General features: G+C 38.7%; 3 protein-coding genes across 5 annotated transcripts; 1 reads left to right on the forward strand and 2 right to left on the reverse strand.

The window, feature by feature from the left end:
* Nucleotides 1-479: 479 nt before the first annotated feature.
* On the reverse strand, nt 480-4884 carry LOC140790707 (UDP-rhamnose/UDP-galactose transporter 6-like). Of its 2 annotated transcripts, none has more exons than XM_073140908.1 (6): nt 4755-4884; nt 3515-3723; nt 3148-3332; nt 2851-3051; nt 2139-2300; nt 480-1164 (listed from the first exon to the last, which is right to left on the reverse strand). In XM_073140908.1, the coding sequence occupies exons 2-6, from the start codon at nt 3642-3644 to the stop codon at nt 844-846; spliced, it is 999 nt and encodes a 332-aa protein (XP_072997009.1). In that variant the 5' UTR covers nt 3645-3723; nt 4755-4884; the 3' UTR covers nt 480-843. The 2 variants fall into 2 exon arrangements, with proteins under 2 accessions (XP_072997009.1, XP_072997010.1); XM_073140909.1 differs by lacking the exon at nt 480-1164 and adding an exon at nt 1246-1996 and having other exon boundaries at nt 4755-4871.
* A 2512-nt stretch (nt 4885-7396) lies between these two features.
* LOC140790488 (pentatricopeptide repeat-containing protein At5g43790-like) lies at nt 7397-9010 on the forward strand. The gene has a single exon (XM_073140600.1). It carries the CDS (start codon nt 7397-7399, stop codon nt 9008-9010), a length of 1614 nt encoding a protein of 537 aa, XP_072996701.1.
* Nucleotides 9011-9984: 974 nt separating this feature from the next.
* On the reverse strand, nt 9985-14133 carry LOC140790706 (histone-lysine N-methyltransferase, H3 lysine-9 specific SUVH1-like). Of its 2 annotated transcripts, none has more exons than XM_073140907.1 (3): nt 13974-14133; nt 11151-13345; nt 9985-10323 (listed from the first exon to the last, which is right to left on the reverse strand). In XM_073140907.1, exon 2 carries the CDS (start codon nt 13328-13330, stop codon nt 11204-11206), a length of 2127 nt encoding a protein of 708 aa, XP_072997008.1. In that variant the 5' UTR covers nt 13331-13345; nt 13974-14133; the 3' UTR covers nt 9985-10323; nt 11151-11203. The 2 variants fall into 2 exon arrangements, with proteins under 2 accessions (XP_072997008.1, XP_072997007.1); XM_073140906.1 differs by having other exon boundaries at nt 11131-13345; nt 13974-14116.
* Nucleotides 14134-14257: the final 124 nt, after the last annotated feature.

Consider the following 14257-nt stretch of genomic DNA (forward strand, 5'->3'; position numbering starts at 1 on the left):
AATATTTGGATCTACTATATCCATGGATCTAAATCCGAATAAAGATGTAGAAGCTTATTTTGTAAACTCTTTCTTTTTGTTTGTAATTTGATTGAAATAGTTTGCTAATTGCTATTGTCTCATTTAAATTTGTGTAAGTTAAGATTAAACTAATTTTTGAATCTTCTATATTTCACATTTTTTTTCTATTTGTATTTCTATATGTTTAAGATTCAGTTGGTGTATGATTTGTTTTCGAATCTGTTTTAGATTTGATTTAGTCTAAATATAATTTTAAATTTTGTTAAAGGTTTAATATTCTTATCCAGCCAAAATATGAATCCAGAAAACCGAGCAATATCGTATCTATTTTCACCCCTGAATACATGAGAATGCAGTGGTAATGAGTTAGACTATAAGTGCAATGCATCAAATATTTTCCATTTGTGGATCAAAAATAATAAAATATGCCAAGTTGGTCAAAACCACGACGAGGTAAATGAAGGCCTTCCAACAATCCAATGGTCAAATAATAGATTCAAGCATCACTCTGATGCATAATTCATAATTAATCCAGAATAATGCATCATAATTCTTTCTAAGTTTGGACTTTGGAGAACTGGAGTACAGTAAATTACCAGTAGTGTAAAATGAATCAACTTCCATGAAGGGATTCTATGTTTCAGAAAAATAGAAGCATTCCTCTCATTCCCTCAAACGTCCGAAACTAAGAAAAGAGATGACTTTAAAACCTGTGATTCTGTAAACTTTACTAAGCAATGCCTCGCTCCATCGACATCTGCCGTTAAATTCTCAAGAAGAGAACTTGGAGGAAAATTAGAAAATGAGGTGGGCAAATCATGTTTAGACCTGACCAACTGTTCCTTCCAAAGATCCGGTGTGACGCTGAGATCTGTCTGGAATTAAATAGCTTCGACGTTCCTTTCCCCCAGGCTTGGATGATGCATTTCCGTACCAGATCATTCCTACAACAGCTAGGATCATCCCAAGAATTACATGAGCATTAAGACCCTCCTTCCCGAAGAAGATGAATCCCAGGATTAAGACGAGAATGGTCTTCATGTGGCCTAAGACTTGGAAAGATACAGCAGAGAATCGGCCGATGCAGATGAATTGGCTCAAATTCGTCCCGACAGCTATCAGGCATGACAGGAGAATGAAGAACTGCAGAACGAGAGCAGATAATGTCTGAGATACGGAAAAGAGAATAGGAACAATGCAAAAGAAATGCGAGAAGAGAGCAATCGAATAGAAATGAAATGCATATGTGGCAGAATTGTTGGAACAATTTTACAAACCAAGGCACAATAAATGACTGAAAAGATGTTAAAATCTTTTCTGGAATTTTAACATAAAGTTTCTAGTCCAGCTATATAAATATAGAGCTAGATAGATGGGCAGATAAGAGAGAACAATTCCTAGTTCCTACTAGTGCAACAACCGCATCCGCACTAATCAGAACAATGATGGCCATGCCGGCGGTGCCCCGGCACATGGCACGAGGGGTGCCGCACGGCACCCCTCCTATCAGTGCTTCACTTTTTGTTGTCGCCCCGACCTCGTCGTTGCCCGTCGCGAGCTAGCCCAAGGCCACCGATGAAGGCATCCATCGCAACGTGATTCGAAACTTAAGTTTTTATTTGAAATCACCCGACCCGCTCCACTCGAGTCATCTTCCTCCTTGAACCAGCAGGAGCTGGGCATCCGCGACGTTGTGCACCTTCATCGGTGACCTCAAGCTGGCTCGTGACGGGCGACGACGATGTTGGCGGCAATGACAAAGAATGAAGCGTTGTTAGTCTCCCACTTTTTTTTTCTCTTCTTTGCTTGCGGCACGTGCCGTGTAGTGCTGTACTCTCCGGTGGTCGGTATGGACTATGCCATGGCACGACCATCATTGAATCAGAATACCATACTAGAGTGCACTTAGTTTCTTTGCTGATCTCATAGATGCTGATTGCAGGATATACGAAGTTATATGAGCAGGATTGCCACGCTGTAGTACATGTGCTTTTGCTTGTTAAAAATCATAAAATAAAGCTTGGAATGTAGAATGAGTATACTACTACTACTATTGCTCAACTGTGAAAAGAACAAGAAACTTCTAAATATAAAAAACAAGTTCAGTAGTTAGTTACCACAGGGGCTATAGTATAGTCAAATGCATCCACCCTTTTGTTAGTCAACCAGAAATCCACAAAAGGTCCCAATAGCAAGAGAGATGCTGCTTGGCCAGGAGCTGTGTGGCTCAAGAGATTGAAAGATGTAAGCGAATACTTCCGTTGCAGAATATGAATATGCTACAGGAAAAAGGTATGTTAGATTAGAACCATATAGGGCGACGCTAAAATTAGAGTTCTTGCTAAACACTTGATTATTTCTACATGATTCAGCAGAAGATAGAAATTTATTTTAAAGATGTACAAATACTAGCATCAGTCAAAAGACAGAGTGGCAAAGTGTAAAGCAACAAAGAACTCTTCGACAGAAAATACACTATAAGCTGATTATACCATCTCTTTATATGAAAATTTAGTGACTAAGTCATTCACAAATTTGAACAATGACTTCAGTGAAGGCAGAGAGCACCAGGAGCTAATTTCTCCAGGGAGAAGTGTTAGCTAACTGAATTGTTGAAGCAACAATAGTGTATCCGATAAAAAGAAGCCAACTGTATGAATAAGTTCTGCTTCCTACAACTTGCGATAAGCTCAAAACACTTTTATAGGTCATATAACTGTGGTACCAAAAAGAAAAAAAGAAACCCAAGTTTAAAGTAGAACATGCAATAACCAACCATGTTATGATGCAAATAAAGGTACAAAGTTATTAAATTTTTTTAGTACTTACATATTGTTGCAAAGCAGTGCACCAAACTGCTATGCTAGCTGCTATTAGACCTCTAGCATTGACACTCACATCAGTAACTGTACAAACGGCAACACCTATGAGAACCACCACTATACTGAGCTTTGTGTCCCGAGAGTAATGAATCTTATCGAACAAAACTTCTAGAAGACATGATACTGGAATCATACAGAGCTTCGCTATCTGAGACCAAACAACAGCATCAAAAGTTAATTAAACTCACTGTTTACAAAAATAATAAAAGACCAAAGGCAGACGATGATATCAACCATAACTGACCTGATAGAACCCCACTGAGTTCCACATCAAACTGACATTCATCCCAACGATTGACAGATTTGCAAATATCACAAATTTTAGTAGTTCAGGTAGAGGTAAATGGGAGGACTGAACAAGTCCTAAGCATCTAAGAACTATAGTCATGATTGTTGTGGTGCCAAAATGCAGGCCGGTTAACGTTGTAGCTGTAACAAGACAATCATACCAATAACATCAAAAGTATTCACTTTCTGAGTGGGGCGTCCAAGTTAGATGTATCAAACTTAAAAAGGTGTGCAAGTAAAGGAAGTAAGAAAGGTAGCTATGTGTAAAAAGGCAACTGCAAATTAAATAATTAGATAAAACTCAACAGGCCAAGTAGATTTACCAAAGCTGAAGCCATGTTTAGCCATTAGAGCTTTATTAACCATAATTATGCCAACAGAAGTCACTACATTGAATGCCCATGCTGCAACATCTAGTGTAGCTTTCTTGTCAGCTTTGCTTAGTGAAGCCATCTCTATCTTTACTGGTCTCGGTCTACTTTTTCTTATCTAAAGATCTCAATAATTCAGCTTCCATTCCAAGCTCAAGCTCCTGATGTCAAATCCACAAAATCAAATCTCATTAGATTCCAACGGAACTGAAAAATGCAGAGACACAGATGCACAGTGGCAGAAATGTAAAGCTAACTTAGCAGGAATAATAGAGAATGAGAATGAAGTCATGATATGCCTCTAATTCGCTAGTTATTGCAGAATTACTATATCAAAAAGACATAACAAAGACCATTTGAATATTTGACCAATCATCATATAATTTACTTCAGTAAATTTTGAGTAGAACTGTCATTGTAAAATTCAGAGCTACGAGTTCTCCATTTACATCTTAACAGGAACAAAATCGTGTTTTAAGGGCCGCGAAATTATACTATGAAGCTATGTGATTTCAAGAATTCATATGTTAATTATCATTTATGGCCCTTCGCTTCTTCTATCATCTTTGGCCAACGTTGTAAAATGACAAATGCGGAATATGGAGAAAGAGTCAGATTTGTAAAAATTTAACAAGAATGCAGTAAAATACATCTTGCTCTCTGCAAAGTGCAAACCCACATTGTCTACACCTCCATGCACTAGGTTCCCCTAAAGTGTCAAATCTTAGGGCTTTTCCATCAAAGATCGACTACAATGAGATCAAAATCGTCCCAAAAAATGTCAACTGTTTGTACCAAAATATTGCAATTGTTCTTCCATGTCTGTCTATCTCTTCACACATTCTTACAAATAGTTCATAACATCGAGCAACTTACATCTCATCCTCCAAATTTTGCAACAAGGTGTGCTATTTTCTAAGAGGTGAAATCAAATAAAACTACCAACCAAACATCACAAATAAACACCTTCCTCAAGGAACCCATTTAGATACCAATATAGACGATCCAAAATGTGGGTCATCCTCGCGTGATCTCCATCCCAGAAAGCTGAGAAACAAAACTAAGAATCACAAAATCAAAGCATCATCAAGAAAAGATCGAAACTTTATCACAAACAGCACATCGAGATCGACCACGCGGCAACAGGCACAGAAGAGATAGAGAGGGAGAAAAAGTTGGGTTTAGGGATTACATTGGGAAAGAAACGAAGAAGACGAAGCACCGATTTGGAGATCTTTTTGCATCGATTCCGCGATCCGAAGAGTTTCTGGTGGTGACGTTCGTTTAGCATCAGATCTGGCGATATATTTATATATGTTTCTAGGCCGTTACTGCTACTGCTGGACACATTATTGTACTACGGTAAGGTTGCTACCAAATAATTGGAAAATTATTTTTTTTTATCAAATTGTATCTATATTTTTTGTGGGTGATTAATTATATTTAGCTCTCAGAAATTGTTGTTTAGAGTGAGGGAGTTTATATAATTACTTCTTTATTTACATTATGAATTTATGTGGATGTGTTTCTTAATTTAGGGGTTACATGTAGATAATAGAAAAAAATATTTAAGGATAAATATGAAAAAGTATAATAGTTTAGAACGACCAAGTGTAATTATTTTAAGAAAAACAATTATAGGCAAACAACTTTAAAATTTTAAAAAAACTAACACAATATTGAGATCGGGTAGCACCGGCTTTGCTAGTGTTTATGACTCTCTTTTTTCTTCTCCATCTTATTTTTTTTTTATGTAACTTTTTCAACCGTTGTGATGCTAGTTTAGTATTGAGTTCAGCCGTATATTTATATATGTTTATAGGCCGTTACTAAACACATTATTGTAGTATGGTAAAGTTGCTACCAAATAATTAAAAATTTATTTTTCTTTTATCAAATTGTGGTTAATTATATTTAGCTCTCCCGAACTATCGTCGCTTTCCACGGACACCACTAAACTTATTTTTTACCGCATAAATCCTCTGACTAAGAAATTTTTTGTTCTAAGTGAGGGAGTTCATATAATTACTTCTAGATTATGGAATTTTGTAGATGTGTTTCTTAATTTAGGGGCTCTACATGGATAATAGAAAAAAAATTCAAATGTATATATCAAAAACTATGATAATTTAGGAGTGCTAAGTTTAATTATCCTTTTTTTAAGATAAAAATTTATAGGCAAACAAACTCAAAATTTTAATAAAATTGAGACAATTTTGATGGGTGGCGACTGCTTTTCTCTCTCTCTCTCTCTCTCTCTCTCTCGCTGAAGGTTTTCCTCCTCGCCGTCAGTAATTACTCTCCTCTCCCCTCATTAATGAGAATTTTCTTTTCTATTTCCCTCTTCCTCTCTCTTCTCTTCTCCCATTCCTCCTCAATCGCATTGTCTTCCTTACCCCCCCAGATCTCCATACTTCACCCCCTCCAAGCTTGATGCACTTGTAACCTTCTCTACAACTCTCTACGACTTGCCTTGCCGGTGCCAGATTTTTTCACTTTATTTTTCATCATTTTTTTTCCCAGATGTATATAGTGGTAATAATGAAATTGCTGGAAGCCTGGACCTTATTTTGCTAATGCAATGTCTTGGGTAGATATGACAATTATATCATTTTGCCAACCGATTCTTGATTCTTTTCTATTACCAACATTTTGACCTCCAAGAGTGATGCTACTTGATTAACACGTCAATTAGCTGTTTTGTTCTTTAAGGGATATCTGGGGCTAATATTTCTAGTCGTCCATAACGCTTGATAACTACTACTGCAACTTTTCCTCTCTTGCACTCATACACGGAACTCTCCCTCTCTCTCTCTCTCTCTCTCTCATTTGACTCACAGCAGTCAACTGGTGCACTGAAATTTAGGTACATTTGGACAAAATACACTTTACCTCTTAATATTTCTTTTGTATCACTAAATCTCTCTTCGTTCTTGTTGACTAAATTATAACGTGATTTTTGGGGTTAAGTATGAAATTATTTCATCTATATAATATTATATTCTTTAACCAAATTATGATTTATATATTATATTTTTAATATTTATAAATCGAGCCTATAATTTAACGAATATGTGTAAAAAAATATCATGTTGTTAGATCTGTTAGTTCAACTTAACAAACCACTAGGTTAAGTTAAGTACAGTAAATTTTTTTTTATAAAAGTACACTCAACCAAGGTAGACTCATTTTCTGCACATATTTACTAAATTATATGGCTCGATTTATAAATAGTAAAAATATAGTGTAAATTATAACTTCCGTTAAAAATTAGTGTTATATGAAAATTTTTCTAAATATAAATCTATTCTGATATTTTTTTGTTTAATATTATTAATTTTGGACAAAGAATTTAATAATCATAACTTCGTCAAAAATGTAAATAGACATAGTTACGTATATATACAATTTTATTTTATTAAATAAGTTTATATAGATAATTTGTGGACACACATTGTTTAGGTTCATATGATTTTTCGAGTTATAAATTGATTTATAGACCAGTTCATTTATTCAGATTCGTATGGTTTATTCGAGTTATAAATCAATTTATAGAGCGAATTATTTAAATTATTAATCTGATTATTAAGTCATAGACAAATTAATTGAGTTAAGCAAGCTAAACCGTTTATGAACCAAATCATATTATACTAAACTCAAATCTATTTAAAGAATTTGAGTTCTCTCCTCAAAATTTGCCAGTATCTATCTATCTATCTATCTATCTATCTATCTACGAACATTGTTCCACATTGTGTATCAGATAGCAACTAAGACATATCGACTCCCTGTATATAAACTCTAATACCCGCATATATTAAAGCATATCAACATATGAAACCTCCAAGTCCGGCATTTCAACAAACACCTCTCTTCCGCCTCCTAGAAACCACTCCCAAAACCCCCTCAACCTTCAAACAACTCCACGCCCACTTCATCACCTCCGGCCTTGCAAACCACACCTACCCCTTAAGCCGCCTCCTCCTCTTCTCCTCTTCTCCACCCATCGCCTCCTTGCTCGGTTTCTCCTACTCGACCACCCTCCTCCGCCTCGCGCCTCACCCCTCCACCTTCCTCTTTAACACCCTCACTTCCTCCCTCGCTTCCCATGGCGAAACCCGCCTAGCTCTCCATCTCTACTCCTCCCTCCTTGAACCCTTCTCGCCCAAACCAAACTCCCACACCTATCCTTCCCTCCTCAAGGCCTGCGCCTCGCCGCCGTGGATCGCCTACGGCCTCGCACTCCATGCCCAGTTAGTAAAGTTCGTCGCAGACGACGCCGTCGACCGCTTCGTCCATGCTGCGCTGGTCGGATTGTACTCCCGATGCGGAAAAATCGAAACTTGCCGGAAAATATTTGATCAGGTGTCAAATCCGGACACACCAACTTGGAATTCCATCTTGTCTGCTTACGCCCGGCGTGCTGGCGAGGTTGGTTGTTATGATTCTGGAGTGGAGACATTGGTTTTGTTTGAAAGATGCCAGCTTAGCTCGATTAAGCCGAATGAGATCTCGGTTGTGGCGGTGATCAGCACTTGTGGTGATTTGGAAGCTCTCGGGCAAGGGATGTGGGCACACGCGTTTGTCCGAAGGAGTGGTTTGGCGATAAATCTATTTGTGGCCACAGCTTTGATCGAGATGTACTCGAAATGTGGGAGATTGGATCTTGCGGAGCAGGTTTTTGATGGCTTGCCACAGAGAGATACTCTCTGTTACAATGCAATGATTCGCGGGCTCGCGATCCATGGACATGGACGCCGCGCTCTTGGATTGCTTGATAGGATGCGGATTGAGGGGGCCAGAGTCGACGGCGTGACGATGGTGGTCGTAATGTCTGCATGCGCTCATGCTGGATTGGTCATGGAGGGCCGCCATTTTTTCGACAAAATGGAAGAGGATTTCGGAATTACGCCCAAGGTTGAGCATTATGGTTGTTTGGTGGATCTTTTGGGCAGGGCAGGGCAGATTGAGGAGGCCGAGGAAGTGATTTGCAGAATGAGCATGAAGCCAAATGCTGTGATGTACAGGTCCTTGATAGGGGCCTGCAGAGTTCACAATAAGGTATACATTGGGGAGAGACTTATCAAAGAACTGATACAATTAGAACCATGGCATGGAGGAAACTATGTGCTGCTATCAAACATTTACTCCAACATTAACCGATGGGATGATGCTAGGAAGGCGAGGAAGGCGATGAAGGAGAGGGGTATTGATAAAACCCCTGGTTCTAGCTTGGTTGAGATGGATGGCATCATGCATGAGTTCTTGACAGGAGACAAGTCACACCCAGTTTCAGATGAGATCTATGCTATGCTTCAAGAGATTGATAAGAGATTGCATGAATGTGGGCACAAGCCGAGCACCAAAAATGTGCTGTTCGACGTCGAAGAGGAGGACAAGGAAGATGCATTGACTTACCATAGCGGGAGGACAAGGAAGATGCATTGACTTACCATAGCGAGAGGCTAGCGATCGCCTTCGCTCTTCTCGTGTCGGATTTGGGTATGCCTATCAGAATCATAAAGAACCTTAGGGTGTGCAGTGATTGTCATGCGAGCGCAAAGCACATTTCTCGGATTTACAGAAGGGAAATAATTATGAGAGATCGGAGCCGGTTCCATCATTTTAGAGATGGGTTGTGCTCTTGTTCAGATTACTGGTAAAAGTTGATTGCCAGGAAGTTCTTCGAATTATCAATAGTTTGATTGAAACAATCCTCTCTTTATACTAAATGATGTTATGACCTTTTGCTCTCTATATTGTTGTAGTATATTATGGATTATATTGGAAACTTAGAATGATGAAGTGATAATTGTGTGGAGTGGACGTCGAATATTTTTTTTTTTTATTTAAATTTTTGTTCTTCTATGAACATGAAGTTGAAAGAAGGATGCTGCTGTTACTTCCACATCCAGGAACTACTACACGATACTGATAAGAACCAAAAGTGGGGCTTCTCTTTGTAATAAGAGAAATTAAATTTTCTCTTCGACTCTCTTAATTTTTTTCTCATATTTTATCCATCCAAACAGTTGCTTAATACTCTGCATCCTAGTACATTTGGACTTATATATCAGATATAGAGGGACGATTGGGCTCACAGGTGTTCAGAAATTAATATTAATCACAAGAGAAGAGAGCAATTTATTTTCCTTTCTGAATGCCATCTCCATATCTAATATTAAATATATCCAGACAAAAAGGCAAGAAGATTTTGTTGTTGAAGAATCTCATAGTCTGATCTCAGTCAACTGTTAGAACTTTCTTAACTGCTCGTGCTCGGACACATACTTTTCCTTATACAGATCAAAAAGATTCTCCAATCAATGTTGTCCCTCAATAAGGAACAAGACTAGAAACAAAGAAAACCAAAAAAAAAAAAAAGGCTCATTGATGGTCTAACAAGCCCGCTGCAGTAGAAATTTAAAGCAATCTAACAGTTATTATTCTAATCAAGTAGACATAGTTTAGGAACCTCAAACCACACCTTGCTAAATGATGAGAATTTTACACTTTGCATGTGGTACAAGTATATAGAACAATGGGGGAGATTAAAGGTGTTTAAGAACAAAACATGCCCCATATGTCACAAAACTTTGACTACAGAGAAGGCATACCTGCATGGTTCTTGCCAGGATGATTTGTTCATTGTCTTTACAAGACAAGCCATCGATATCTAAAGACGTGACAATGCAACACCATCCCAAAATTATCTTTCCAACATAAGTTACAGCCTCAGTTACAGGTACAGAGAAAGGACGCTGCAAAAGCAAACCATACAAGATTACGACAGAGTATCATGTCACCAGGAAACATGTTGAGTATGAACTCTGAAGCATTGAACCCAAACATGTGGCCCTTTTTGTGACACACTCAGAAGATGAGTCAAGAATTATCATATTCCATTAGCTTAAGTAGTAACTTGTGAGCGAGGGGGAAAAAATACGAGGGTTGAAAGGCATCCACTATTTGTTGTAATAGGAAAGCAAAGTATGTTGTGTTTCCAATTGTTCAGGTTATTGATTAGTTATAAATACTTTCGGGTAGATGGCTCATGAAGAGCATGAAGTGTTGCATAGATGTCAAAATGTCGCAATATTGGTCGCAAGTTGTTAGTGCAACCAGGAAATAAAGTGTCAACTGAGACTCGGGAATTATATCAAAATGCCAAATAACAGGAGAAGACCTAATGAAATAAATCCGAGCTTTGATTAATTGCTCCGAAAAGATGTCAGTGAGGATGCATTAACTGTTAAGTGTTAACAAATGAGTAAATAACATGGAATTACAAAGCCAACCAAACCTTGTGAAAACAAAGCTTCTAAATTATGCATTTAGCCATGAATGTTAAATAACAGTCCATACCACTGAAATCAATGGCTTTTCACTTTTTAGGAATGAAAGAAATTGTCATAAGAAAACAACCAAAACTCTTGCAGAGGGGGGAAAAATATTATGTACATCTAGATAGTTTATGAGAGGCAAGAACAATCATCACTTTATATACTTAGTTTCGCAAAAAATGATTTACACAGCATGTATATTTAGAGAAAGGAGAGCACAAGCACCTATAAGAAGTGACTCTGACCTTGAAGATGAGTTAATATGTTCACTTCACTCCATGCATATCTTACATAAGTGTTAACTGAAAGAACCTCGACAATTCGGTGAGCCACATAAGCACCTCTTAGCTCTACGGGACCCCACCGCTGTTCTCTTTTCCTCTTTGCAAGCATCTGCTCCACTTATACCATAATCATATGTCAATTCTGTCATGGGAGGGATATGTTTCATTGCAAAGAACATGATATGTGGGTGCTCATCATCATTGTGATCATGTTGCACTGGCTGCCAAAAGATATTAGGGGAGCAGCTATGGTTCATAAAACGGGCAACATTTCCCATATTCTTTGCACTTATGGTAACAGGCAATGACTTATAACTCTCGGGTGAGACATTTCTACTTGGTTCGCCTAGTAACTCAGGTCCATAATTCCACCTTAAAGTCTTCTCACCAGGACATATTGTCTGAAATATATAATCATCTTCGTCATCATCCATATCTATTCTAACCTCATCAATAACTTCACCTGTATATTCACAAATAAATGTACCTGCCCTGATAGGGTCCCAGGAACGGAGACCCCAACCACGGTTTCTGGTTCTAAAAACCTCAAAGTGAAGTCTAATACCTTTCTGTGTTACTCTGTCTCGGCAATTTTGAGAACACTGACAAGAAGCACTACACTCATATATCATAGGCTTGCGGCTCACAAGCAGCCCGGCTGAACTATAAGGAAGATCACCTCCATTTTGTTGAGCACAAGAGCAACCAGTGTCACCAGGAAGACACACACTAAGGCACATGCAACCTTGCAATGATTTCATCATGCTAAGAGGTCTCAAATACTTGACTCTAGTGACATAAGTGAAATGACTTGGTCCCTTCTCATCATCAACATCATTAACAAGGCAAACAGGTATATTCTCAATACCGGAGGATAAATCAGGTAGTATAACTCTGCCCCTGGATGACGGGTTCTCTTTCCATTTCTGGGTCGTCTTCCAGACTGCAATTCCATCAGGTTGCTCTGGCTCTCGCAGTAACTTGTACTTGAAGACATTAAAACCAGTCTTTGCTTTCTCCTTCCATGAATCCTGAATCTTATAGAGCCCATCATAGATATAAATCTTGCCAGTTTGACAGGTAGGATCTTTTGCACTACGGACAACCCTAATCTCATTCTTTCTATAGGTACTTCTTTCCAAGGCAAGGTTACCCCTTTCAAGTTTCTGGTCGTGCTTCTCCTCATTTTTGTTGCTACCTCCCTGGCCAACGTAAATCAAAACATCCACATCATCATCATCATTCTCATAACCTCCAGCAGATACGATACAGATAGCAGCAGGTTCATCTTGATTATCAAACTTAGCAGTCATGTAATCAATACCGGCCATGCTAGGAGCGTGCAATCCAGCAATGCACATCTCCATCCTAAAATAGAAAAGATCCCCAATTTCAACACCTGGAACAACTCCTATCCTCTTCCCCACATTAGCCCTGATATTATTGCTCAACATCATGGCCCCAGCTTTTAAATCTGGGCGCCTATTTACATCCTGTACCTCATCCAACTGCAGAAGCCTCCGCCGGAGTGCATCAAAGGTCATCAGTACCATCTCCACTGACTCCCTGGGGTCATCTGATATAGGGGGCAGCAAGACTAAATCCTTATCAAGAATCTTTCTAACAGCCTTAACACGCTTGACTTTACTTCCATCAGAGCCACCAGTGCCACAACTACCACTCGTGCGGTAGCTGCTCAAGTGAGCAGGCCTCTTAATTTTCCTGCCAGATGCTGAGATTTGTGTAGTGAATAGAGGCTCCTCATCTCCATCCATGCTCGACGGTGGCGTCTGGTATGATGAGATTGGGGTGGCATTTATTGGGCCATTAGCAGATCGTACTGCCCCAAAATGGGTAACCCCATTGTCAGTGGTCCGAGAACCTGGATTTACTGGTCTCTGTCCATGTGCATCCGGAGAAGCAAAAGGAGGAAATGGTGGGCAAAAGCCAGAAGAGTTCCCTGAGTCCGGCTCTGCTGGGAATGGACCGAATGGTGTGACACAAACAAATGGCGGGGTGGTCGATTGAGTAAATGTGTTTAAGCCCAAAGGTGAAGGGAACATTGGGGCCAAAGATCGCAATGGCTTCACATCCAGAGCTTCCTGACCTGACCCCATTGTGGAGTTTAGTTTCCTTTCCATTGCAAATCAGAGCAACTGCAGAATAAAAAGCCCAAATAACCTTACTTAAGTTCATATATCAGATTAATTATAGGAAAAGCTGACTACAATAGCAAAATGTTAACATACAAATAACAAAACGTTGAAGAACAAAGTATCAAAGGAACCTGATAAATCCATTTTAACTGCAGAAATGGAAAGATGAAAGGGACCATATAAGTAAATGCAAATCAAAAGGAAACGAAGGAACTTCTTAATCTAACAGCTAACCGGTGAAGAAAGAAATGAGAAAAAAGAATGAAAATTAAACTAGCTTATATTGAAGTATTGAACAAAGGTTATATAGTCAACTGAAGCCATGAAAATATTAGCTGTACAGATGAATAAGAGTTACGAACTGAAGTAAAAAGCCCTAGAGAGCAGCTGAAGTTGAAAAGTACACTCAAAACCCACAAAAGAACACCTCAAAAACCCTCGGAGAGTTCCAAATATTAGACATATACAGATCGAGATCTCCACGACGTGGTAAGAAAAAAAAATCGGATTTTTTGAAGTGGGTCGTAGAGATTTCAGCAATTAAACCTAGAAAACAGCTTCAATCAATTGATTCATACATCAGATGAGCAAAGACACGACGAATTGGAGAAATAAGCACAGAGACTACCTGAAGAACTCGGCAAGCTTCGGGGAGTAAGATAGTTTGCCCTAACTTAACTCGGCAAAATCTGCAGCATAGTAATCTCCTCGTTAGGTTCGCTTTCCCCTGATCATATCTCTCGCTTTTGTTATTTTTTTTCACTTCTTTCGTTCTTCGCATATTTATAATTAATATTTTCTCTAGGACGAAGTTAAAGCGGCTTGATGTATTACGCACCGTTAGATGGACCTCGAGATTACCACCATCCACAAATGCGCGTCTTCGTGTCAGAAGTGTCTATGTGCGGGTTA

This window comes from Typha latifolia, chromosome 6 (genome assembly GCF_019914945.1).
Source record: "Typha latifolia isolate L0001 chromosome 6, TyphaL0001v2, whole genome shotgun sequence".
In the NCBI taxonomy this organism is placed as follows: domain Eukaryota; kingdom Viridiplantae; phylum Streptophyta; class Magnoliopsida; order Poales; family Typhaceae; genus Typha; species Typha latifolia.